Below are 26,933 nucleotides of genomic sequence, written 5' to 3'. Positions count from 1 at the left end.
ACAAAAAATATCTTAAAGGAGAGCCACGCGTTTGGGGATGGGGAATGCGTCTTTGTATTTTCTCAAGTACATAAAGTAAACATATGCATCCCCTTTCAATTATCAAGAGAAAGAACAATCTTTCAACATTTTATAGAGAAAAAAAGGGAAACATTTAAACACATACGCCTCAAAAATGATCATTATCAGGCTTTGATAGAATACGATGAAGGCAGCCATCTGACAACAGACCACGAAGAAAATAGTGAAAAGAGCTTGACTGGCGGGAAAGATTTGAACGATGCTAGAGTCAGCACTAAAGAGCAGGGCAATAGCGAAGAAGGACACGAAACAGTAGATAGTGATGTAAGATGTATGAGCAACGGGGAGAGCTCCAATGATGAGTCAGAAAAAGGAGAGAGACAGAGGAGCAGTGAAAATTTCGCACGAAAAGAGGGAGAGAGCGCAACAGAGAAGGTGCACGAGGACAGGGATACACCACCACCTGCTCCTCCACCACCACCTGATTCCAATAGCACATCGACAATAGCCTCGGAAAACGAAGAAGAGAGCAGGGGACTCACCCAAGCTCTAGTCGAAGAAAGCGAAAGCGATCAAAAGGAGAGGAGTGATCTCAAGAACTTCAGCGCGCTAGATAAATATAGGGTATGCAGAACCCGACTACCGCGTGATAAGCCACCATGGGTCCCAGGCGATGGATCAAACCCCCCTCCATTTCAAAAAGTAAAGAAAGTAGAAGATCACCCCTTCAGATACCTAGACAATCTAGCCTTCTGTACAGTGGTGGAAAACGTCCTGGATACAGAGACAATTGACGTGCTCTACGAGCGGGGATACATTGATCCAATAATGATGAATCACAAAGTGAGGGCGGTCGGAAATGCCATGCTTTCTAGAAAAAGGAAAGTATCGGTCATGCGCATGTACGTGAAAAAACACTTCGATACAGGGCGTTACGGACAGACATCAAGATATGCTTAAAATCACTCCAGGGATTAGTAAAAAGCAATAGTTTAAAAAACATTGGGATAATAAGGGACCTCGCGATTCTAGACACAAACCAATGGATGTATTTGATTGAGCAGCTCGAGGAAATTTTCAAGAAAATGAATGTTATAATTACTCTGTACACAAACACGCTTATTGTGCATCCGGTAGATCAACGATTCAAAGTTATTGAAGAGTACCATGAGTCAACGGTGAGAGGACATAGAGGGATAAACAAAACTTATAATAGAAAAGCAAAGGATTTTCACTGGATTAACATGAAACCCGAAGTTAGGCAATTTGTGGCGGGATGCGAATCTTGCCAAACGAAAACACTGGTAAGAGTAAAAACCAAACAGGCGATGCTTATTACTGACACACCGAGCAGACCATTTGAGAAAATTTCAATAGATTTTTATGGACCAATAAATGAGCCTTCAGACCATGGTAATACGCATATATTGTCAATCCAGGACTGGCTGACAAAATACATAGTATTAGCGCCGGTACAGCTAGCAACGGCGCAAGATACGGTACAAGCTCTCTTAAACAACTTAATGGCATATTTTGGAGCCCCAGAAAAATTATTATTAGACAGGGGGACACACTTTATGAACAGAACAATGGAAGAGTTCACAAGATTGTTCAAAATTGATAAAATCGGCACCACAGCATTCCATCCACAGAGTAATGGAGCAATAGGAAGGATGCACCATGTGCTATGCAAGTATCTTAAGGCGTACGTCAACAAAAACGAAAAATGGGATGAATTAATACCTTTATGCATGCTCGCATATTATACATCTGAGCATGAAAGCACGGGGTACACTCCGTACGAGTTACTCTTCGGACAGAGAGCACGTATACCCTCGAGCTTTAAACGTGTAGGAACAGATCAAACGTATAGCAAATACTTTGAGCAAATCACAGATACCCTCACACAAATGCGAACAATAGCAGTGCTGAAACAGGTACAAAGCAAGTATAGATCCAAATATTACTACGACAGGAAACTTAACACCAAATTTTTTATGGAAGGAGAAATGGCATACATATTAAGAGAGCCGTCGAAAGGGAAATATAATTGCCAGTACGAAGGCCCATACAAAATAACAGGGATTAATTATAAGAGTCATGATGTAAAGTTGCAGAGGAATGACGAAGTAAGAGTGGTGCATGTCGACAAAATCAAAAAAGCATGCGTCTTAAAAATTCAGCACGAGGATAATAAGGAGAGAGTCTGAATCGGAGAGATATGGTGCGAGAAGAGAAGGAAGTAAAAAAAACCAAGCGGACTCAGCAGTAAGCGTGACTCACGCAGTCGCCGAAGCCCATACGCATGTTTAACACAGGAACATAGCTTCAGGGTCGCGACTCAAGCGATGCAGGCTCACGTGGGTACCTACAGGTAAATACACAATTTTAGGGTTGGAGCATCATCATGTATAAAATAGTTAGTGAAAACCAACAGTCAAAATAATTAGGGTTCGCTAAAATTTTCGCAGTCCCCGGACGCGCCGCAAACTAGATATTCACATACGTTAGACTTAGATTTGAAAAAAAAAAAAACAACTTTAATGGAAAGGTACGCATGAACAAAGCAATAATAATATTAATCTATTGTGATTTGATGTAACGTGAATGAAAATAGCAAAGTGAATGAGGTGCCCGTGTGGCACTCTCTAGTGAGTAGACGTACTCAATAAGAGTAGAATTAACTCACAGGCCAAATGTACAAATTATGGATGGTAAAGACAAATGAAAAGGAAAAAACAGACGTATAAGCTGACATATACTTGTAAATTATAATAATTTTATTTTTGATTACCCGATTGACTTCGTTATTAAAAAAAAAAAAAAGAATATATATGAAAAAATAAAAATTTTAGCAATCATTGTTAGGTAGAGAGGAGCATGGAGGAATGATAAAAAATAAATAAAATAATTTTAGGAAAAATAGAATTTTTTTTTTAAAAGGCCCACGAGCCCACGTGAAATATGAGAAATTAAACCTCCTCTTCTTACTTCCTGCTATCGTTCTCCATTAGAAACAATCCCACTCCTACCATCATGATATACTGATAACCACAACACCTGAAATGCCACACATAATTGTAACGAGATATAGAATCGACTACCATGTCTTAATTAACACATAGCCCGTTCGTCAAACTGTCCACCTCAAAAATAGCATAATTTTGAAAAAACTACATAGATCAGTACTTAATCGTTCATGTAAGGGAGACTAAAAATAATGCACCCAGATCACCGCTCGACGATCGAGAGGAATAATCGACCACATCCAGTGTGCGGCAGTGTTTCTGAGAACTTGGCCATCGAAGGACAACGTTATTAGGCCATTTAAACAGGGTCGTTGATATTGGAGAGAAGGCATACGAATCTACAACCCACATGCTTAACTGAAAAAAAATAAAAGACGCTTGCAATCACATAAGCTGTCACTTATATAACGATATTGCGCGGCAGTGTACACGAGCTGCTCCTGCTTTTGCAAGAAAAAAAAAAAATTAAATTGCATCTATAAGGACCACACACGGAGATTCGACTGGCGCAAAAGAAAAAAAAAAAAATCACGCTGTGACGCAAGTAGAGTTGAAGCTCAGCTTTAAAAACTCAGTCGCCACGCAAAAATCTTAAAAAGTACACTTACTCTAGACATTAGAGAGGAAAAAAGAAAGCTTTGTTGTTGTAAGAAAAAAAAAAAAAAAAAAAAAAAAAAAAAAAATATCGAAAAAGCAGCGAACTAACTTAGCAAATACATCTACGGCGTCAAGAGTGGTTGTTGACAAAAAAAAATACCCTCATAAATCCTTTCCTAAATCTAACCACATAAAAAAAAAAATTAGAGGAGTATGAGGGAGACATTATATAAAAAAATGTATGGGTGAAAAGTATTAGAAATATGTACGATACGGGTCAAAACTTCACTGCCAGAAAATGATTTTTTTTTAATTCATACCTCCAAGCTTGTCTCGACCAGAAAAAAATACTAGTGAAATGTAAGACAACCAATCGTCAAACTATTTGATTCAACAGTGTTCTTAAATATGTTACATGACCCCTCAGGCAAAATGGAGCGCATAATATAATATCCGACTATTCACAAACTCAATAAGCGACTTATATGCGTACGTAGAGCTGATGCGAAATAAAAGATAACGTAATAAAACATATTTACGATGGAGAATTTTTTTAACTAAGAGAAAAATATCCATATTGACAAAGACACTTAAATAAATTACAATAATTATACAAAAAAAGTAAAAAAAGAGGATTAAAAGATATACGTTTATTATTATATACTTTACATGTGAGGAGAGAGCCACACTCGCAGCTCAACGCTAACCAAATAAAGGGGAAACATAAGAGAAAGAGTAAGGTACATACGGTAATACATTTAAATAAATACCTATCGATGAAGTATAAGTAGTGTTAGGACAAGTTTTTACCACAGAAATTAGGGTTGGTAACTAATAGCTAACAGCTTTTTATATTACAGGATTAATGAATTTGGCATGGGGCTTCTTTTTTTTATGTATAAGTGCCTTTTCCATCAGGGGGCCCTACTACTGATATGTTATAGAATGTTCACAGGAAAACAGAAGGTTCAAGAAGAAGCACAAGAATTGGCAGTAATTCAAACTACACCGACAGTAGAACTCAGAGCAGAAAGGCTACTGGAATCCTCTAGACGGATACTAGAATTGTCGGTGACCGTGATACAAAATTAGAATTCGTGAGCCTCGGGGATGAGCGCTGGGAGTCGCTCGATTGCATCGGGGGCGCAATCCGAAGAATGGGACTAAGAAAGACTTTTCTTTTCTTTAAAATATGTAATAACAAGAAAGATGTATTGAGTTTAATTATGTAGAAAAAAAAAAATAAAATTTTGTCGTTGATCATAACCTACAGTAATTGTAAGACTAATAATTATGATTATCATGATAAGAATAATAATAACAATCATAATAGAGAATGAGCACCGGGAGTCGCTCGGCTATACCGAGGGACGCAGTCCGTAGGACAATAAAATTTTCTTTTCTTTTGATGATAAGGTTGTACGGAATCTTTTTTTTCTCTTTTTTGATAAACAAGCGCAAGGGAGAGAATAAAGAAAAAAAAAAAAAAAAAAAAAAAAAAACCACATTGTAAAACCACACTTAATGTAAAGTAGTCGGAAACAGAAGCCCGCTTCGCTGCAATTTCATATATAATTGTTTTGTAAGGCAAAGCGCATATGAAAACAATATTGTTATACACTCAGCACACGATGAGAGTAGACTAAACGATTGTGAGAGCAAAAATATTAATGTAAGGGGAACAGCGGTTCTTTAAAAGAATGGAAGAATGAGTGTAGGATACTAAGCTACATAAACAACACAAACAACAGAATACAATACAGCACACACACGCACACTCACAACATATCCACAGGCTCAGTACCGTACACATCAGACAGTCAGCGTTGTCAAGGGCGACGACGTCGCGTCCTCGGACGTGTTACGTACGATATGCTAGGCATATCATACTAACTCCCCCTGGTGACCACGAAGCTATTTTATCAAGAGGGTACCGACGGGAGAGGAATGAGGTAATATAAGGCCCGGCAAGCTACAAAATCGACAGAACGAAGAGAAGACTCAGACAGACAGAGAGAACGAAGAGAAGACTCGGACAGACGGACAGAACGAAGAGAAGACTCGGGCAGACAGAGAGAATGGAGAGAAGACTCGGACAGACAGAGAGAACGAAGAGAAGACTTGGACAGACAGAGAGAACGAAAAAAAAACTCAGACAGACAGAGAGAACGAAGAGAACACTCAAAGAGACGGACAGAAAGAACGGAGAGAAGAAGCGTATTAGATAGACACTTGAGTCAGAGATCGGGCAATTAATTGGGAACACACACGCGTCTTTGCCTTATAAATAAGTATCTTGAATAAAAGTCTTTTAGGTTTCAAATTTTTAATCGTGCTCACGAAGCACCTCCTTACCTTTTGGTTTTTCCACGTAACAAAATGTTATAGTAATTTCTTAATTTTAAATATGTTTTTCATTAATTATAACATTTTGCATCATATCAAGCTTGTATTTACCTTACAGCCTAAGAAATTAATTCAGCCAACAGCTGAATGAAGCCTCTGAATCAAATCGTATTAGCTATAAACAGGCACTTTTTAATAATACTCAACACATTTAAAAAAATAAAATTTTCATTTAGCATGTGTTATGAGTATTTTGTAAAACATTTCTTACATCAAGTGAATTTTACAAAATTTAAGACTCTCTTATATAGTAAAATTATGAATTTAAAACAATCTTTTTTATAATAAAAGACACGACATATTAAACGAGCAGCTCTCCTAATAGTGAGAGCTCATGCATACCAAAACATAGTAGAGTTACTTTACCACTACTTACATGGCAGAAGTACTCTTACTAAGCCGGGACTGCTACCGTACCAAAAGTGGGATTACATGCAGCTCTTATACGATGGAGAGCCTATGGTCAACGCCAACGAATCTCTGCGCACTGTGTGGTTAGTGCAGCAGCCATCTGTTATGAGGTAGCACCCCTTCCAGTGGCGTTACGAGGGTTTGTGGCGCTCTGGGTGGAAGAAACTGTGCCACCCCTACAAAATCATAATTTTCAGCCCAACAAAATTAAAAATTAAATATAATTATAATAATGAAATTTCACATTGTATGAGTACACCAGTCACAGTGTACTTATACACCTCCTATAGCGGTAAGAACTTTTTTCCGTGAGTGCGAATTGGCCATGATCTTGATTGACTGTCATTGATACCTCAATAAAGTATCTATACTTTAAGTATCAAAGAATAGATACTTTAAAGTTACATAGTACCACACACTCCACGTAGTGAGTATGAGGACCTTTCTTTTTCTTTTCTGATTTTAACTTTTTATAGTGGAGCTCTTGCCGCCCACCTGCCGCTCAATCGGCACGCCGCCCAGGGCGGCCTTACCCCCTCGCTATGCCGCGCCACTGACCCCTTCCAATTGTTTTTCCATGATGAGCTGTTGTGTTTTTAAGCACTACTAATGCATTTACCTCGCTTATCAACAAGGAACTTTAGATAAAAACCTTATTAACGATAAATAAGGATCTAATGATAATATTTAGTTTTATTGAAAATCTCAAGAAGACTAGTGAGAAAAGAAATTAATTAATACCTGCAGGAAAAACTACAAAAGGTTATGTTGTCACAGAAGAGCCAGAAAGACAGACGGCATACCAGACCATAAAGAGCGTCGCACAGACTGTAGCGAGGGATTGGACCTCCTTAAGAGAGGTCACCACTTGTCCTCATTACAATCGGACCTTCAAGTCAATATGTGTTTGACAAAGTATTAAGCCTATCACAATGTTCTACATGAACATTAGATAGAAAAATTCTGGTAATATTAAAGAGATTCAGGCGCTTAAACCTATAGGTAACATTTAAATTAAAAAGATGTAAGAATTATTGGTGGTACATTTTACTGACATGGACGTATAATAAGGGCTTTTCTTAGTAAAGAAATACTTATGACACATTCACGCCTACACACATAAATTTTAAGATACGCTCATGGTTAGCATGAGTTGAAATAAATATTTGTTAAAATACTACCAGAGTTTTTCAGGGTTATCAATATTTAAATGGTTTTTACTTTTTGGCTACAATTAACGTTTTATAACAATGAATTTTTCGATGAGCTTTTTTCGATTTTCATACTCTACCACTATTTTTTACTTTCTCTGATTGGCACATAAGAAAGAAGCAATTGTTATAAAGATAGTCATTAAAGCTTAAATGTCATCTTCAAATGATTCTACTTTCACTACCATTCGATATGCGCCTCTGTCAGGTGGCGCCGTCGAGTGAGAAAGATTGTCCTTCACTAAGATTGCCAGAATGCATAGAGCATTATAGGAAAATTTTGTAATAAATTTAAAAAAAGGTTATCAAGAGTAAATTGACCGAATAAATTGATCATTTACGTGTATATTACATTACTGTACATGAATAACTTTTGTTTGGTGTTATTACGTTTACTACAAGATTGGAAAAAATAAAAACGTGGATTGCGACTGTGGAAACACAGAATATTTAAGTGCATTTATATGCTAACACCTGTAGACAGCTTAAGGGACACATGTAATCCACGGAAACGTAATATGAATGTTTGAAAGTTAATCCAACCTGTCATTAGTATTTACTTTTATTGAACACTGTGTTGTGAGTAGTATATAAATGTAAGCAGTACTTCTGTTTATTGAACTCCACACTAGTGCAAGCATATATATACACTCATGTATACTGTGTTATTACAGTCGCAATTCATGTGTTTATTGTTTCCAATCTTGTAGTACACATGACGAGATCAAACTAAATTTTTTAATGTTCACTGATATAATGCACACTTAAAGCACTGATTCATTTAGTCAGTCCACTCTTTATAATTTTTTTTTAAATTGATTGAAAAAATTTTCTGTAAGGCTCCATGCATTCTGGTGACCTTAGCGAGGGACACTTTCTCTTACTCGACGGCGCCATCTGACATAGATGCTTAGCGAGTACCTTAAAAGAGTATTGGGTAGAAATGGCTGAATGTCTGAAAATTAACAACACATGAACCGTAACGTCAATTGTCACTCATGAGCCACTTTCAGTTAATAATTGTTCTCTATAACACTAACTATATTAGGCCTGGAAAATTAAGCGTATAGTCCAATGAATTGGTAATCAATTTTCATCCCAACTATGGTACTTTTAACAAACCATGTGCAGATAGTACAAAAATGGTTTAGAAATTTTTTTGTTTCATTATAATAAGATCATTGAATCTCTTTAGCTAATCTATAAAAATTCTAGAAATAGAAAATAATCATTATTTGAAAGAATTACTTTAATCTCTGAGTATTTCTATCAAAACTCAAAATAATACTTAATTTTATTAATATCAATCTTTAAAAAGCTCAATAAGCGTAAGAGAAAAATCCATCTTCAATTGATAAGTATAAAAATTTTATAAAGAAAGAACTGATATTCTGTACAAAAATTAGCATTAAAATTATGTTAAATAGTGTACTAAATAATGAGCAAAGTTATAAAAACGTATTTTTATCGGTTTTTAACGCAAAATCTAAAGTAATTTTTTTCTCTCTACTAATCATCTAACGCTTCCTACCTTACGGTTGAGAGATAAACAAACTTTGTAAAGTAAAATTCTTATCTTTTGCTTATGACTGTAGCAGATAATCCTGTACTTTTAATAAAGTACCATTCATGATAAAACTTACTTTTTTTTTTATTGTTCAAGATACCTGCGTAAAGTGTCTTTTTTTCACGTTAATAAATAAGTATATGATATAAAAATGCTTCTCTGTAGAAGTTAATGCAAAATTTTACCTGGCAGAGAACATGATACTTCTACCGTTGGAGAACAAAAAAAATCACGGAAAGGCTGTAGAGAAGCTATTCCACCATATTGTGATAAAGTACAATCCATTGCTTTTGCAGCAAATATTAGTAAAAAATAAGCAAGTACAAGTGGATAAACTTACAAGAGTTTTTTTATAAGTTATGACATTTATGATACTTTTACCAACAAATTATTTTATATGATGAATATAATAACTAAGTCACATTGTGCTGGATCTGAAAAATAGCATTGAGAAATATCTTATAGTCTAAATTTGATTACAGCAGTGCGACCACATTTACTTATGGTATATTATAGTTTATATCAAACTAGTGTGTCAAAAAGAATCTGTGTTTTTTTTATTTTTTCAAAATATTTTGCATTTAATTTCAATTATAGCATGTTTAATTGCACAAGGTAACGGAAACCTGTAGCACTGATAAATTTCGTAAAGTATTAATAATCTAAGTATATGTATCTTAAAATCTACAAAAAAAAAACATTAACTTGTGATACGTTTATTTCGTATAAGTCAAAAAACAATGTATCAAAATGCATTATTTTATAAAACTATATAAATCTTTCAAACATTAAAAATTTATCACTAGAGAATAAAGTATACAAATAAAAAGCCAAAGAAGCCTAAGGTACATCAAATCACACATCAATAATTAGTAAGCAGCAAAGCAAAGAGATAACTTAAAAATTAAATTAAGGTAGAATAAGGGAAAACGATTGAGGGTTAAAAATGTATCAGACCTTAAAAAAACTCAAATAACTTCTACCATGAGGTAAAGAAACTTGAAGTTTTGTGGACAATTCTAATGATACTTACGGGTGCTCCGTTGAGAGTCCACGTAATATTCGGTGCCGTGCTAGCAGTACCGGACTGGCAGCTTGCTTGAAGGGTTTCACCAGCTGGTAGACGCTTTTTATCTACTGTAATTTTTGGCTCCAACACAGGCACATCTGCTTGTCATAAAAAGTATACGATTTGTCTCTTGATTATCATTTTGAATTTTGTATTGAGTTAAGCTTATAATTTTTTGGTTTATTTATAAAAACTTTTTTTTTTTCAAATGCAATGCAATGTTACAAGCAAGCAAGTATCTGAAACATGTGAATCAATGTTTTTATAGTGCTAACTTGTCCTTTGTTAGATAACATTTTAGGGGCCTATGTACGTGATTTTTTAAGATATAGTCAAAGGAGCTACTGCATTAATGTTCCTGCATAAAATTGCTTAAATCAGTATAACAGTTAGTAAGCACAGTAAATAAAACTGATCTAACTTTCGTCTATATACTAACATTTTATAAAATCATACAACAGAAAATATGTCAATCGTCCGTATAAGCACGTGTTACATTAAAACCAATGAGAATGTATTTTTGCGTAGTTATTTATGTCTATTTGTAAATAATTCATCTGTTGTCTATCACTACTCATATAAAAAAGCAAAATTAAAAAAAAAACTTGTTTTCACAACTTCAACAAACCACATATTTTAAACTTTTTATTCTGCTGGTACAAAATCACCTTTCTAGATTCTATAGAGATATGAGGTATATACGTAACATTATCACGTTTCAGCGATGATTCATTTTAAGTGAAGGAAAAATATTAATACAGTTATTTAGAATATAGGGTTATAAATAAGACAGCATACCTCTATCTTATAGTTAAATAGATAATTTGTAACGGTTAAAAAATTCTTAGCAGGAATATTTTACGGATAAGCCACCTTTAATATCCAAACACTAAATTAGTAACCAAACCATGATCCATGTTCATTGTATAACAATAAGCAATTTCGTAATAACTGTTATTTAATGAGTAACAATTGAGATTAGATTTGTAGCATTCCAAAATTTTACTTGCTAATTAAAAAATCAAGTTAAACTATTTCCAGTATTATTGAGGTGAACGTGAGGGTACGTTGAGATAGATTCTTGAAGTGTTCATATAGAAGTATTCGCTATGTGCTTGGTACACACATTGTCTTCCACAAGTACAAACATACAGTTATACACTTTTATATGTTGTGCTCACACAGTCACGATCATGTTTTGTTTCTTTTTTAATCTCGTAAGATACGTGACAATACCAAACGAAGCTTGTTACTGCATCAAAACCATCATTTACACTTAAATTACTGATTTATATGGTTAATTCACTCTTAATGGTCCTTTATTTAATTGAATTTGAATTTTTCTATAATGCAGTCTGGCCATGTCAGAAGAAAACTATTCTTTTTACTCGGTAGGCTCACCTGAGTTAGGCGTATAGTGAATATTTGCCCCCATAAAAGCCTGCTAGAGTAAGAGGGATATAGGAGGCTGTATTACGGAATCTTTTGTAACGTTTTTATTATTCCTACAGAATCTCACGATTAAGTATGTCAGATTCTATTTGTACGCTTTCTTATGTGGAGCTATTATTTTTGGAATGCAATTTTTCTTCATTTAATAATAATGTGGGACATAAGAAAGCATGTAAGATGATACGTTTTTTTGAAAATAGTTTTAGAATGATACTATGTAAAAAAATTAATGTTGTTATAAGTTGCTGTATTAATAAGAGCATTAATATTATCCTGAATTTCTTTTAATTACAGTCTTATGAAAGTATCTCGCATATTTAGTCTTCTTGCTCTTCATACGAATGCTAACATGCGTTTATATTTTTATATGCATGTAAAATGTATGTATCTTGATTCTCAGTATGCATTGAAAATAGAATATTTTCAAAAAGCAATTTAAATGTATTGTATCAAAAATTTTTCTGTGTCTTACCCACAACAAGGATGTCAGCTATCTGAATCTTGGTATCATAATGTGGAGCCTCTTCAGTCACTTCACACTTATAGCGCCCAGTGTGATTTATCTGGATGTTGTCAAGAGTCACGTCATGCATGTTTGAGTTTGAAATCTGTTGATACATAATGAAATGTTTTAATTTTTTTCAGCTTATGAAGTTTCTTTTATTATTACTGTTATGTACTTTAAGACTATTTGATTATGCACGTATATGACTCACGTTTCTTATAAGTATTTTAGAATACTTTCATGACAGTGTTGCGTAACGTTTATCAGATATAAGCATTATGTTCACAATAGAAATATGTACGACCTTTTAATAACTTTTTCGTAAATGCTACAAAGATTTTTTTTTACACTATTTTGTAAAGACTTACAAAAATGTTGAAGGTGTATTTCAGTTACTGTAATCCTATGTTTACAAAAAAAGCATTTCAAGTACCTGCCATCAAATTCGAGGTTTTTAAAAGCAAATAAACTCATTAAATTTGTAGTAAAACCTCATAATTTGTTTTTTTGTTCCTAACATCGTATGGCTTAATGCGTACATTACATGTGATATAAAATTTAAATGAAATAAAAGGAGCTTGTAATAACACAAAATAAACATCGACTTTTTTTTCTTTGTTTTTAAGTATTTCTAAAAAAACATTAAAAAACTGTTTTTAAAAATTAAAACTTATTTAACAAATTTCAAGAATTTTTGAAGCCACTCGTCTATAAAAATTAAATTTTTACCAAAACATAAGTATTTTATTTTTTGACATCTTTTTCAGCAACTTAAAGCTAGATTACTTAAGTTTAAGTACACTATGATGTAAATTTTCTTGATGATTATGGATAAAACAGCCTTGTTAATCTCAGAAAAGCTGACAGAAAAAATTTATAGATAAACTTAATTTGTAACAGGAGTATCCATTTAATAAGGCACCTAACTTTGTAATGTAATCAAAATTATAATAAAAAATTGTTAATTCTAGGTAATCTATTCGAACAATGATTTTGCATGTTAGAAAAAAACATACAATTCATAGTTATTACATATCAGTCAGTAAAAAAGATTTTTCACATAGATATGAATACAATACATATAACTGTTGATAAAAAAAAATTCGTAAGGTCAGTTATATAATCAGGACATAGTCACAAGAGAGAAAGAAAATTATGTTGAAGTCCGCATAATTGTACTGTAGTGTTAATCAAAATTCATAATTAAATAATCTTTTCACCACTTACATTTACGTTTTTGACATGTACAGATGTTAGAAATTTGTTGATGTAATCAGGCATAAGACTGAAAGTGGATCGTTGGTTGGGAGCTGACCTCCTTGCACGTCTAGAAGCTGCCCTCCTTGGAATGTGCACCTTGTGTACAGAGAACTGATCTCTTTGGATTTAAACGGAGCTTTCCTCCTCAATATCTGCGAGCGCATCAATTGGCAGAGCTTAAGGAGCTGCTCTCCAATTACCCTCGAGCTCGTTGGAGGCCATTAACGTAAGCGGCAACAAGGCATTTGTAACTCTCTTTCTGCGAACCCAACGTTATTTTGGCAAGTGCACCAAAATTTAGTCACACACCTGTCACGAGGCACTGCTGCTCTCAAACTCTCCTAGAGATCTGCGCTTGCATAGAGCATAATATATGGATATTTTTACCCACCCCAGCATATCATTGTACTTAATCCCTGCTTGACAGGGTATGTTCGCTTTAAATCCACGTTGTCAATAACCGTCATACACGCTTCTTTATTGTAAAATGAGAATGATTGTTGCACTCACCACTGTTTTTTAAAATATAGTAAAATGCAGCTCTCCAGATGTTAGCTATAATAATAAATCTCATGTTATTTTCAGTATTCAACTATTGTATCATTTTCCTGTACGCTCTGACCAATCCTAGTTTCCGACATCAACTTTACCCGCATTGTGAGCAAAAAGTAAGAAATAAGCTCACAATTTTGCAAAAATACGCTAGCTTTTTACTATATTTCGGTAGTATCTGGTAAATTGCGTAGAAGTCAAATCGAAGCTACTTAAAATAGGAGTAAGTGGCTATGGTTATATCTCTAAGCCAATTTCCAAATACTATAATCGCTCTTCAGCGATGCATGTTGCATAAAGCTGGGAGTCGTGCAGCTGTGTAGAGACAGTCACAACTCCAGATTTTATTACAATAATAAGTATAAGATTAACTAAGATAAAGGAAATTTAGACAAATAAAAAAAAGAATAAAAAAAGTAATAAACGTTAGTTTAAGTCTAAAAATGTGATTGCTTCATCTCTGTTCTTTCGATGTATTCATTAAACTTTAAACTCTGGCCCTAGAGATTGATCAATTTAATAGCTGATTCTAGTAAAACCAGGTATTCGGTTAATTCCAAACCTTATATTAACAAGTTCAAAGAGGCTGATTTGGCTGTTATTGCATGTGCAAATGAAGACCAAGCAGCAGAATGGACACCAGAGGTAAAAGGTTTAGTTATAGCAACTAACAATAATAGCGTTAAGAATCTGATCAATGTCATTTGTGCTGAAATGCTTGCTAAACATCTGATGTCTCTTAGAACATTCGTAGACTTTAGCTTAACAAAATATTTAGATAATAACAAAACAGATATTTGTGACCCTAAGTCAAGTAAAATATTTTCGTCCAGAGTGTATGAAGAACCCTACTGGATAACAGAACTAGACGTAAATCAAAACAAAAATGAGAACAAAAATAATGTTAAAAAAAATGGCTTATTTAGTAATAGATATCAATAAAAAGCATAGATATCAGACGCACAGTGTGACAGTGCAAACTAACATGAATTCTAAGACTATAGAAATTAAAAATAATTCTAAAAATAACAAGAGGAGATAACAATTCAATTGGTGAACTAACTGATGTGACCGATGAAAACACAACTGAAAGCGATTGAACTAAAATAGACTTTAAATACTTAGTTTATGACAAGAAAATTTCGTGATATAAATGATCTTTAACATTCAAATCTTCCGATAAGTGAGAGCACCTTCACAAGTGATTAGGAAAAGCTTAACAAGGAAAACAAAGCTATGTTATAGCACGTGAGACTTGATCGTGCCACGCCAGAACACCTAAAAGATTTTTAAAAGAAACTTACAGACCTTCAGGACATTGGAAACATAAAATTTAATTAGTTTATCTCCAGTTGTAAGATTTGCCTGATTTTAAAAATTAAAATTCTTCCCTTTAAAAACGTGTCAACGAAATCCGAGAAACCGTTGAAAATCATTGGTTTTGATCTCATGCGACCAATTAGCCTACTAGCTTACCCCAAGAGCTAAAAATTTATAGAAGTCTTTAAAGATGACCACTTGAGACTGACTCTTGCCTACTCCACAAAATTCAGAAGCCACACTGGCTCATGCTTAGAGAGGTTTGTGAGAACAGTTTGAAATTTTCTAGGATATGACGTCAAGGTGTGGTATTTGAGAACATACCAAGGAACAGTACTTATCAGCAGTCACACTCAACAGATTTTGCGTGATCTGACCGCTGAATTGCAAGTATCCAGCCTAAATACGCCAGAGTTTAATGGTAAATCGAAGAGACTGAATCAAACCATTCGAAAAAAAACAAGAGCATATATGTATGACTCTGGCTTACCCGAAAGTATGTGAGGCTTTACTTTTCCAGCTGCAATAAATGTATACAACAGAACCCCTCTATAAATCTATTGACATGGAGATTCCACTTTAAAAGTTTGCTTCTGATCAAAATTTTAAAATGAGACAATTGCAGATACTCGCCTGTATGGCTTATGTGATGATGCAAGGAAAATTGGGAACATAACTTAGATTTACTGGACGATGAACAGTGCTTATTGGTTATACGCTTACAGGGTTTATTGTTGTGAAACCAGAGACTGCAAATACTATGAATGCAGAGTTATAAAATTCAACGAGAGACTGGCATGTATAGACTTTTAAAAAAATGGAATTTAAGACTGGCAAATGTTTCTGAATAAATTAACTAAGATGATTAGTTAGTGAAATTTCTGAAACAGATAGCAGGAGAACTGAAGAAAACAGAGGGAGAGAAGCAAATTAAAAGGAGGTAAGGAAAATCTCATAAAATCAAGGACATTATTGAGACTGCATGAAGTGAAGAGACTGCCAAAAATAGTTTGTTTGTACTTAATTTTAGTTTTTCTAGAAAATAACTTGCAACTAATTAAAACAAGCAGATTGCTTTTAGACCTAAAAATCTTGAAGAAGCTACAGTACATCATGGTGATATTGCTAAAGTTCACGATGAAATACCTGATGCCTTTGCTGGCTAAAATTCAAAAAGATCCAACTAGTTTTAAAGAAGTTATGAGTTTTTATAAGAAAACAAAATATAGAAGACCGTAAATCAACCAACTCGATATAAAAAAGGAAAAAACTCAGCATAATTGATTTTCGTTGGGCTTTTAAAAGAGAATGTGACAGCCCTGGGACCGAGAAAAATGAAGCAAGATAAGTAATAAGAGGTTTCAAAGATAAAAGCTCCTATGGTCTACAATAAATATATGCACTGGAAGTGAGACTAGCTTAAATTAGAGCAATGCTGGCTCTGATAATTAGGCATGATTTAGACACATGTCAACTGAACGGTAAAGCAGCCTTGATCAATGAAATCATTCATAATTAAATATTCATGGAAATTCCAGATGGAATAACGGACTCAGAGACTGATCAAAAAATAGAAATGTGCAAACTCATACGAGCTCTGTTTGGACTGAAAGTGAGTCAAAAACTCTTGAAAAAACGGTTACCAAGGCCACCTTAAAAGTCAGACTGAATGCCCATCCTAGTGAACCCTTCTTGTTTACCTGGAAAAAAACGACAAATTATTTTTTCAAGTTTCGTATGTGAATGATATGATAACAGCAAGTCATGATCAGCTAAAAAACAGTGAAAATCAAATGGGTACTGAAAAAAAAGTTTCAACTTAAAAGAGACTGAACACTCTTCAGTGATTGTAACCAAAAGAGACATCAAGAATTAAATAATCACATTTACACAACAAATATACAGAAAAAATATTTTGACAGGATTCGGTTTTAATAAATCAAAGCCCTGCAATACTCTTATGGCTACTAATCATGGGGCAAATAAAATAAGAAGAGACCAAGAAGAGACTGATGGCAACAGAAGCTTAGTAAAAACTTCAAATTCTAAGAATGTGCTCTATCAGAAGGTGGTTGGTAGTTAACTCTACTTAGCTATTACCATAAAATTGGATATGTCAGTCACAGTCAACATGGTGAGTAGACACTAAATAAACTTTACCTAAACAGACTGACTGAGAATAAAGAGAATATTCAGATATTTGCCTGGTACAAAAATTAAAGGAGTGAATTCAATGGCAAACATAATGATTTGAAGGATTTTTTGGATGCATGTTTTGCTGACTGCAAATGCTCTTTGATGGAATTTTAAATGTCTTGTGAGACTGTATGAAGATGCAGTGGCTTGGCGTACTCATAAACAGACCTACGTTTCCTTGTTAACTTGTGAATCAGGGTTCATTGCTCTAAGTAAGGTATGTCAGATATTAAGGCTTGATGGCGCTTTTTGCCTTGCTATACTCATCTCTAGAGACAGTCAGTACATTACTCAATACTGCCTTCTGCACAGGTAATTGCCGGCGACCATGACTTAATAAAGTACTTCGTAATATAAGTCTTCGCCTACCATTATTTCTACCTTACTCTATAACTGCGTAAGCATACAGTAATGGATTTTTGTTGCGTTTTATTCTTTCACAATTTTGCCATTGGTGATGAGTGTGATTTTTTTGCTTAAGGACGTTCTTCACATAGTTATCAGGAGAAAAATTTAAAGAGGTGAGAGGAGCGCAAACATATCTAGCAACGCTGGCAATTGTTTTTTTCATATGGATATAGTTACATACATGCTTTTACGCATACTAAGTCCCCTCTTTCTAAATTTATTTAAAAACTAAATTGTCAATCTATTTTAAAATTTGGTATGATTATCTAAAATTTATCTTTGATACTAAGAAAATTGCTAGATTTCTACAGATCATTTAAGTATAATTTTACGTGATTTTTCTACAAGCTTACATATTCGGTTGCGAGTTTTTAAAATTAAACATGTGAAAAAAGATTCGGTTAAACAATCTGTAGTTTTTTTGCGTATTTTTATGCTAATTTAAAGATATGTTTCATGCCTGTCCTGAAAAACCTATGTTTAACGAACGTCTTGTAGGGACCTTCACTGGCATGTGATACTGCTCTATTCAAGAAAATTGTAAAACAAAATGGTTTATCTCAATTTTCTAGATACAATTAAAATTTGGGTACTCAACATTTACTAAGAATGTGTGTGAGCATATGTGACAGATGTTAATGTGACATAAGTGGTAGGAAGTTAAATTAACGTTTTGAAATCATCAGAAGATTCGATAAAAAGGCAGAGAGTTGTACTGGCCAGCCTATATACTACATATTTTGTATTGTGCCGTAATCTATGGCTAATAACCGTTAGTGTATTAAATATTTATATATTTAATAAAACCATATCCAATTAACGTAGGTATATAAAAGTGTTACTGTTTTTTGCACTCGTAACTACTACGAAAATAAAAGCCACTTGCCCATTGTAACGTATGCTATAAAAAAACAAAAAATGTCAAATCAAAGCTGTATGTCCTTTTCCAAGAAGATGACATTTTTTTTCTCAATAAGATGTCTTAAAATGATAAATGAAACGAAATGAGAATATGTGCAAGCACTTAAAAAATAATACTACAACAGATGTCACGTACGAAGCATACTGCATAAGATGGGTCTCAGCTATTAATAGAAACAAGGAGCACAAGTAAAAAAAAAGTGCATTAAAAGGCCTACAGCAGTGGCTGTAGAGCTCTAAAATGTTGCAAGTAGAAAAAGGGTAGTCACAATGAGTAATTTAAGACAGCCAAGGTCCTTCTCTCAAGAGATAGTAATAAGAAGATTGACTGAATTTAACAGCCGTTTTGTAATTGAGCACCTGAAGCATTCGGAATCAATCATAACAGTTCTGGTGATAAGTGTGGAGTAGGCTTTGTTGCAAAAATGAATTCTTTTTTCTTACCTCTACGCGTGATATTTTAGAATTTTTGGGTGACCATCGGGAAGTACACACAATTCAGTGCAACAACAAGCGCAGAAATTTAAAGGCGATCACCTGTACCCATTGGCGGGTAACGAAGGATAAGGGCTCAACAACCATTTTCAAAAGGACCCATCATAAAGAGGAGGACTGGTGTTTTATCAATGCTCATTATTTTTTCCCTTGCCTCAAAGCAAGTAATAGTTCTTTTTATTTTTCCAACTATTTATACTCATTGTCTCTTAGGGTTGTTTCGATTAAAAGGAACGGCATTCGAAGATATATAGTAATAAACGAACCTAATACAGATAGTTCCGCTTGTTCTAGTTACCAAGACAGAAGAAGAACAGACTAGAAAATAATGTAGGACTTTTTTCTTTTCTCTGTCTTATTTCTTTATGTGTTTTCTAAAACTGACTAACAAAATTAAATTGACATCACTCTATTAATAATATAAAAAAAGAGAAAATAATAATGTCTGACTACAAGGAAAAAATAAGCAACACAGGGGATTGTTAAAAAAATATGTTTTTCATGACACAAAAAGATTGAGATACAATGACAACTATGTTTAAATATGACCCCGAATCGTATGCACTTGGGAAAAAGATGGATAAAAAGAATAAACTTTCGATGAGCAGGATATTTGAAAGTATTAAACCACAAATTTTTGAATTTTTTTTTCAGAACGATCTTGATACAAAATCAAAAAAGGCAACGAATGGAGCAGCAGGATTAACGGTGTTGGAAAGTGAACCACAACAATAAGAATCAGAGAAGAATGCAATCAATAAAAAAGTAGTGGTTAACAGGAGACGTGGTCAAGTTAATATGGAAGGGCTAGGTAGAACTAGTCAGCAGAAAAGGTATACCAAAAAGCTAGAACAAGAAAATACAAGTGTTGAACAACCTTTTGTCCCATTCTCCGACCGGTCAACTCTACATGCAAACGACAAAAATTATAACTACTATACATCAAACAATAAGACAGATAGGCTAAGGTTTTGATATGAAGAAGTCCATCATAATGTGAGCACAAGTAAAGAAAACCTTTTTTCTACGTTTGACCCACTTACCAAGCTGCTGAAAGATAAATAGTTAGAGTTTTTTCAGAGAATACGGAGTAATATATGAGAGGAATCTTAGCGTCAAACTCTGCAATTTTTTTCGTGTACTAAGCAGTAAGCAGATATATCGTTGGATTCAGATGCGAATTTCAATAGGTAAGGCTACCTAAGCAACGCAGTCAATAGCAAACCGCTGTTTAATAAAGATACCCTGCAGCTTCCCTCATTTTATCAACTGATTAAGATGGTAAAGTCAACAATACCCGCCAAATACGAATTATCTTTTATAGGACTTTTGGGTGGTAAATTGCGAGGCATATCGAACAATCAGTTTTGCACACGATTTTTGTTATAGAACTTCATTCACGAGCTTCTGTCAGCTCTCTCTCTCTCAGAGATTCAGTTACATGAGAGGGGTACAGACGCTTTTAGTAAAACTTAAGACTGTTGCGCAACAGGACATCGAACGAGTCGTGGAAAATTGCGGGCAAGCTTAGCTGTTTTACAACGGGATAATGACGGCACATGAAGTGAATGCATACTTGACGTAGGTCGAGAAAGAAGTGTCAAAAAAAATATCAGATGGCAAAGCAGTGAGACAGTTTTCGTGCGATTTAACGGCAAAGTTTAACTGAAACGTCGCTAGATTACAGCCAAAGACGTAAGAGGAGGCTACTAAAGCAGCTGTTGCTGTTGACAACGAACTGAGTCTCAACCAATAAATGATAGGGCAAAAAAGGAGATAAAGGGCACCTAACGCCGAGAGACGCTATGATGCTACGGTGGACCTTATCAGCAGTGACGTGCCCGTCGAAAAGTTGGATGCGGACAAGTATAATGGTGTGGATGATGTAAGATATTGTTTATACTGCCAAGAGCATGGGGCACATTCTATTAGCGGGTATGGACCTATCCAAATCCATGATAGTATCTTTTATCAGTTACCAAATTTGTCCCCGAGTTAATGGGGTGTTTCTAGTCTTTTACTAAATTCATCCCTGAGTTGATAAGGTGTTTTTTATCTTTTACTGAATTCGTTCCAGGAAGAATCAGACGATTCTTAACAAACGGTAAGAATTCGTCTCTTTCATATTATGAGAATATTTGGCTATAACTTGTGATATTATATTTGCGTGCCTACATGTGTCAACTTGTACTTATGTATTTGTATTTGCCTATTGTGGTGCACTAAGTATAGCACACTTAAGACTCAGCAGAATACACGTATGAGTTATGTATAAGCCGTGCCACTAAATGGTCTATTATAAACAAATGCGTTTGTTTATTTTGCAACGATGGAATTTGGTTTAACGGAAAAAAGCAAAGCATGTAGAAGGAAGATATAATGTGTATTATTCCACGTACCAAGGCTTTTGAAAAGTTCTGTGACTATGTTTTGAAGAATTATATAATGAATGACTTGCCACAAATGTTTAGCAGAATACAGCCCTCTATTGCCCTATCAACTGCGTCTATGTGACGTCACCTACTGATTTTATACTTTTAACGGATATGAGGGAAACCACGATATAAATAGACTATTTAATAAAAACTAAGGGGCAACGTTAAGATTAAAAATTAGCTTTAACTAGGACTGATACAAAAACTTACAAATAAACTATTTAGATACTAAGAAAGACACTAAATTTCATGCGTGTTTCAAGAAACAATCAAATTTACTCGACTTGAGATTCATGCAATTCACTGACTTTATCGTATGATGAAGGAAAGAATGAAATCAGGTAAAAAATAAAAAAAACGCTGTTTATGAACCACAAAAAAGATGTATTTGTGACTCAAAGGAGGAAACTCCGAAGAGAAGGCCCCTTGGACAAACGAACAACCGATACAAAAATAATGTAAAATTTTGAGATACAAACAACTTCCTGATGTGAACAAGACTGTGTGTGTGCGTATGTGTGTAAAGTATGTGTAAAGAATATGTAAAGTGCACGTCCGTACTGTTCTCGCTTTTCACCGTGATACGGTACCACAGACGCGGATTTTCGCTGTGTTTGCTCACAGCACGTTGATAAGAAAATAGTGGACACGAAGGATACTAAAGAAAGGATATGAACGCGTTATATTAAATACGTAAACCCGGTACGTAAACTATGTAAAGACTCGTTTCACACGCCAAAATAGGAAAACCCGAAAAAGCCAGCAAGTTCTTGAGATTGCAGTGAAAAAACTGTAAACCGTTCGATACAAACTGTAGCATCAGAATGAACGCGCCCCCACCGCATCTTCTTAATTATCACGTCTCTGCCATTGGTGGCACCAACCCCTCTCCTCTTGATTTATCTTGCGTCTCTCAAATGACATCTACCAATTAGTGCGAAAGTACAGGACAACAGTGTGAAATAATACCAGCTGAATACGAATAAACACGAGCATGAAAGTGTGCTGCGATACATGTCCGTGCTGTGAAGCTTCCGTCTACACCACTTACGTGGCAGCCCGTACGTTTCAGTCGTTTTTAACTAAACAGTACCCACCAATCATGTGGGAAAAATATTTATCGTCCCCATGTAGAACAACAAAAAAATGTGAGTCATTTTACTCTTATATTAATAATAAATTTAGTGCCCTTAATTTAACTCTCTTTATTTTCTGAAAAGTAATGACAGTCATACAAACAGAAATATACATAAAAATGAGAAGTGGGGGTGAGCAAACAAATTGACTTGAGAATAAAGAGATATCTTTACAAAAATAACGCTGAAATATCAGTGATCGATAATTAATCGTTTTACGTTTGTTAAAAATGTATCACTGAAACTTTTTCTTGTGAATTAAATATAACAAGAGAGATATGTGACACGATATGTAGACATAAGTCTATTACTATTTTATTAGTTACAACAAAAGACATATTTTTCTAAGAACACTTGTTTTCTAAATAACTGCCAGTCCAAAGCCAGAAAATCAGTGCGAATGTTTGGATATGCAATAAAAAGTGTACCTGAAAAAATATTATTTCAACGGCGAGAAATTGGGAAAAGGAGTTAAGAAAAAGTTATGACGACGCAGTGATGAATTCAACCATAGTCAGCAATTTTAGCGTTTGTCAAAAATTGAAGCAGGATGAAAAAAAAAAAATATTAAAAAATCCTAACGTTGAGAAGGAGCCAAAAGGAAGAATAGAAAAAAGAGGATGGTATAAAAAAGTGGCACACAATGATTATTATTGTCAATATAAAAACGATAAGAATTTTGGTAGACAGCAAGAAAATTATGGTAAACTCCCTTATAATCAAGACATCTACAACGCGAGAAAAAAATATAATTACAACAGTAATAATTATTTTAATGTTAGGAAAACAATTTTAAGTCTGAGAAGAAAGATAAGTTGCAGCTATTTTGCATAGTAAAATTAAATCTTTTAAAGATAGAATACACACCACCTACAGATATTTTAAGAAGCCTTTGTATATACGAAGGTGCGACATTTTATGCTAATACGGGAGTATAAATTAGAATAATTAGGAAAAATTGCCTTGATGTTGGAGTAGCGTTTAACAGTAGTAAAAAATTAAAAATAATAGGCGTAATACACGGAGCTCACCAAACTTTGGGATCTATAGAAGTACCCCTAAAAGATTTGATGTGTACCCTACATTTGGTTCCCCATGACTTACTTATAGAGGCGACAGGCATGATAGGACGGGATATTTTTAAGTTGTGTAACGGCCATATAAATGCTGATCAAAATACACTTAAATTGAATGGAGGGGATATTCCGCTACTACAATCAGAAAGTTTTGAAATTGCGCTCAAACTAAGGCAAGTTATATAGGCGTATACAAAAGAGACGCACAAAAAAATGAGGTGGGCTGAATCCCATTACAGAATTTTGGAGAAGGCATCTTGTTTGGTCATTTTATTGTAACGAACAACAACGGTTGGGTGTATGCCGAATGTTGAAACAAATCAAATGAATAGATGATTGTAACAGTCTCAGTTGTAAGCTTAGTGAAATGTGAAACTATAACGTAGAAGCATTAGAGAGAGCCTTTTCAAGAATGTTTAAAGTAGCTTAAAACCTTGGAGAAAAACAAGATCCAGGCAATCAAAGGAAAAACGATGCCAGTTGTACATGTGTGAAGAAAAATATCGTGAAAAAGGGGGGTTGTGATAAAGATGGCCATGACATTTAAAATACTTAGATACTCAAGGAAAACATTTAAACAATTGGCTTAAGTAATAGAAAAGCTCAAGTCAACAAAATAATAAAGTAAAATGATAAATCAAAGTAAAACACAAAAAATTAAGAACATATGTGAGGGCTTATAGAAGTTGACCCGTATGTTTTTGGACTCGACGGTGAACAACTGAAAGCGACATTTTTTTTAAGACATAGAATAAACGCAATAACGAATTAGCCTACAGTAAAAAAGTGGTACAGATATCGGCCAGCTGTGAGAAAGCAAATGAAAATGGGGATTAAGATGTTACTCAAACAAGGCATAATAAAGCCTTCAGAATCGTTGAACATGTAGATCGTACCGAAAAATGCAGGACCAGCAGTGAAAAACACTGGCAGGTGGTAACAGATTTCAGGCAACTCAACGAAATAACAGTAGTAGTGGTCACCCACTTCCTTTTCAGAGTAATGTACTAAAACATCTAGTGAAAGCACGTTGCATTACAGTGGTGGACTTAAATCAAGGAATTTTCCAGGTTGAGAGACATGAAGGCGATGTCCATAAGACAGCGTGTTTAGGATAAGATAAGCACTTTCAGTACAAAAGAATGCCTGTAAGCCACATTTACTATTTGAACACGTTTTTACGAGCTCTGACACTGGCACTGGCAGGGCTGCAAGGCCATGAGGTAAAAGTTTATCTAGACGATATAATGGTGTTTGCGTCAAATCTCAAGGAGCATTGCAAAAGGTTCATAAAGTTGTTGGACCGATTATAAAACCTTAAACTAAAACCAAGAAAGTATCAATCCTTAAAACGTGAGACAAAAGTGAGGCCATGTTGTAGGACATGGTAAAATAATAACAGATTCAAAGAAAATTAAAGCAGCAAGAAAATATTCAAGGCCTATACTTGCAAAAAAATCAAACAATTTCTTGGATTTTTCAAGTATTACAGGATGTTCAGTAAAGGTTATGAAAAAACTGCGTGGCTGCTGTCTGAACTTTTAAAGAAAGGTACAAACTTTAAGTGAGAAAAGCAGCATAAACAGGCATTCAAAACGCTTGTAGACGCACTTTGCAGCGAACCTGTACTTAAAGCACCTGACCTAGAAAAATCATTTGTGGTGACAACGGATGCATTGGACTATGCTATTGGTACAATATTAAGTCAAAACAAAATAGGGAAAGATAACCCTTGCACGTTTGCCTCTAGACGCTCAAAGGGCAGGAAACTGCGGTACCCTACATATGATAAAGAACTGATCGCAATATTGTATGCAAAAGAACAGCTTTGACTTTATTTATTTATTTGGCCAAAAATTTATGGCTAATACGGATCATGAGCCTCTTACACATTATCTCTCATTAAAGAAACCAGATATAATATTCAACAGGCTTAAAGCTAAATTATGGGACTATGAGTTTAATGTTGCTTGTAGATCAGAAATAACCAATAAAGCACCGAACGCATTGTCCCAAACTCTAATTATAAAGGATGAAGTGAAAAACCCTAAACTGCCATGACAAAAGTAATATGAACTTGTCAAAAAACAAGAGAGGAATAGCCATGGTGACATAAATGCGCCACCCACACGGAGAGAGAAAAGTATAAAAAAGGATAAGAAATGGCAGATAGAAACATCTAAATCAAATGAGTCAAATAAAAGGGTAGAAAAAGAGAAGCAACGTAAGATAAGTAATTGAGATAAGTTGACAGTCAGTGCATACAGCGATGCAGGTTCAGAGTCGGAATAACCGGTAGTGAGTAAAACTATAAAGAGTAAAAGAGCGGAGTGACATAAGGAACAGGGAAAGAAAATTAGTCTGTGGTAACGAATTGTGCAGATTACAGGAAAGAATCAGCGAAAATTATTCAAGCAAGACCTTTAAACAATCATGGAGAACAAATCTTATTGTAGAGTCCAACCGATGATAAGTTAGCCTATATTCGCGAAGAAAGAAATTAGGAAAAAGGAGTAGACATAACAAGCACATCTTATTTGGAACTAGACATTCAACTGAAAATACAACGCAAAAACGTAAAATATCTTCAAATAAAACTAGATACGTTGCAGAGATACCAGCCAAGTTTTTCAGTAATACCGCAAATAGATAGTATGTCAAAGAAAATTATCATAGCAAACTATGACTTAATGGCAGCCTCAAACAGAAATTCTAAACCAGCAAAACATGGGGAAGCTAGTCGCAGCTAGTCTATAAAAGAAGAGAGATAAAGACGAGGCAAAGGCAAGAATAGCAAGTACAGATATAAAAGAAGTAAATGCGGACACTGAAAACCAATCGGGTCACCAGCAAACACAGGCGAGTC

General features: G+C 34.5%; 1 protein-coding gene across 1 annotated transcript in view; it reads right to left on the bottom strand.

Moving 5' to 3' along the window:
- LOC106641329 (uncharacterized) overlaps positions 1-26,933 on the bottom strand; it is a 232,788-nt gene that overhangs the window by 155,294 nt on the left and 50,561 nt on the right. The window contains exons 4-5 of the mRNA XM_089591752.1: positions 12,236-12,371; positions 10,276-10,409 (exon numbers count right to left, since the gene is read on the bottom strand). Of these exons, the coding sequence (XP_089447878.1) occupies positions 10,276-10,409; positions 12,236-12,371 (270 nt within the window). The remainder of the gene's footprint in view (positions 1-10,275; positions 10,410-12,235; positions 12,372-26,933) is intronic.

This window comes from Copidosoma floridanum, unplaced genomic scaffold, assembly GCF_036245765.1.
Source record: "Copidosoma floridanum isolate Cflo_tuat_1 unplaced genomic scaffold, Cflo_Japanese_pri ptg000013l, whole genome shotgun sequence".
Taxonomy (NCBI): Eukaryota; Metazoa; Arthropoda; class Insecta; order Hymenoptera; family Encyrtidae; genus Copidosoma; species Copidosoma floridanum.
The sequence above is the reverse complement of the archived record's forward strand: the minus strand, read 5'-3'. Positions and strand labels throughout refer to the sequence as shown.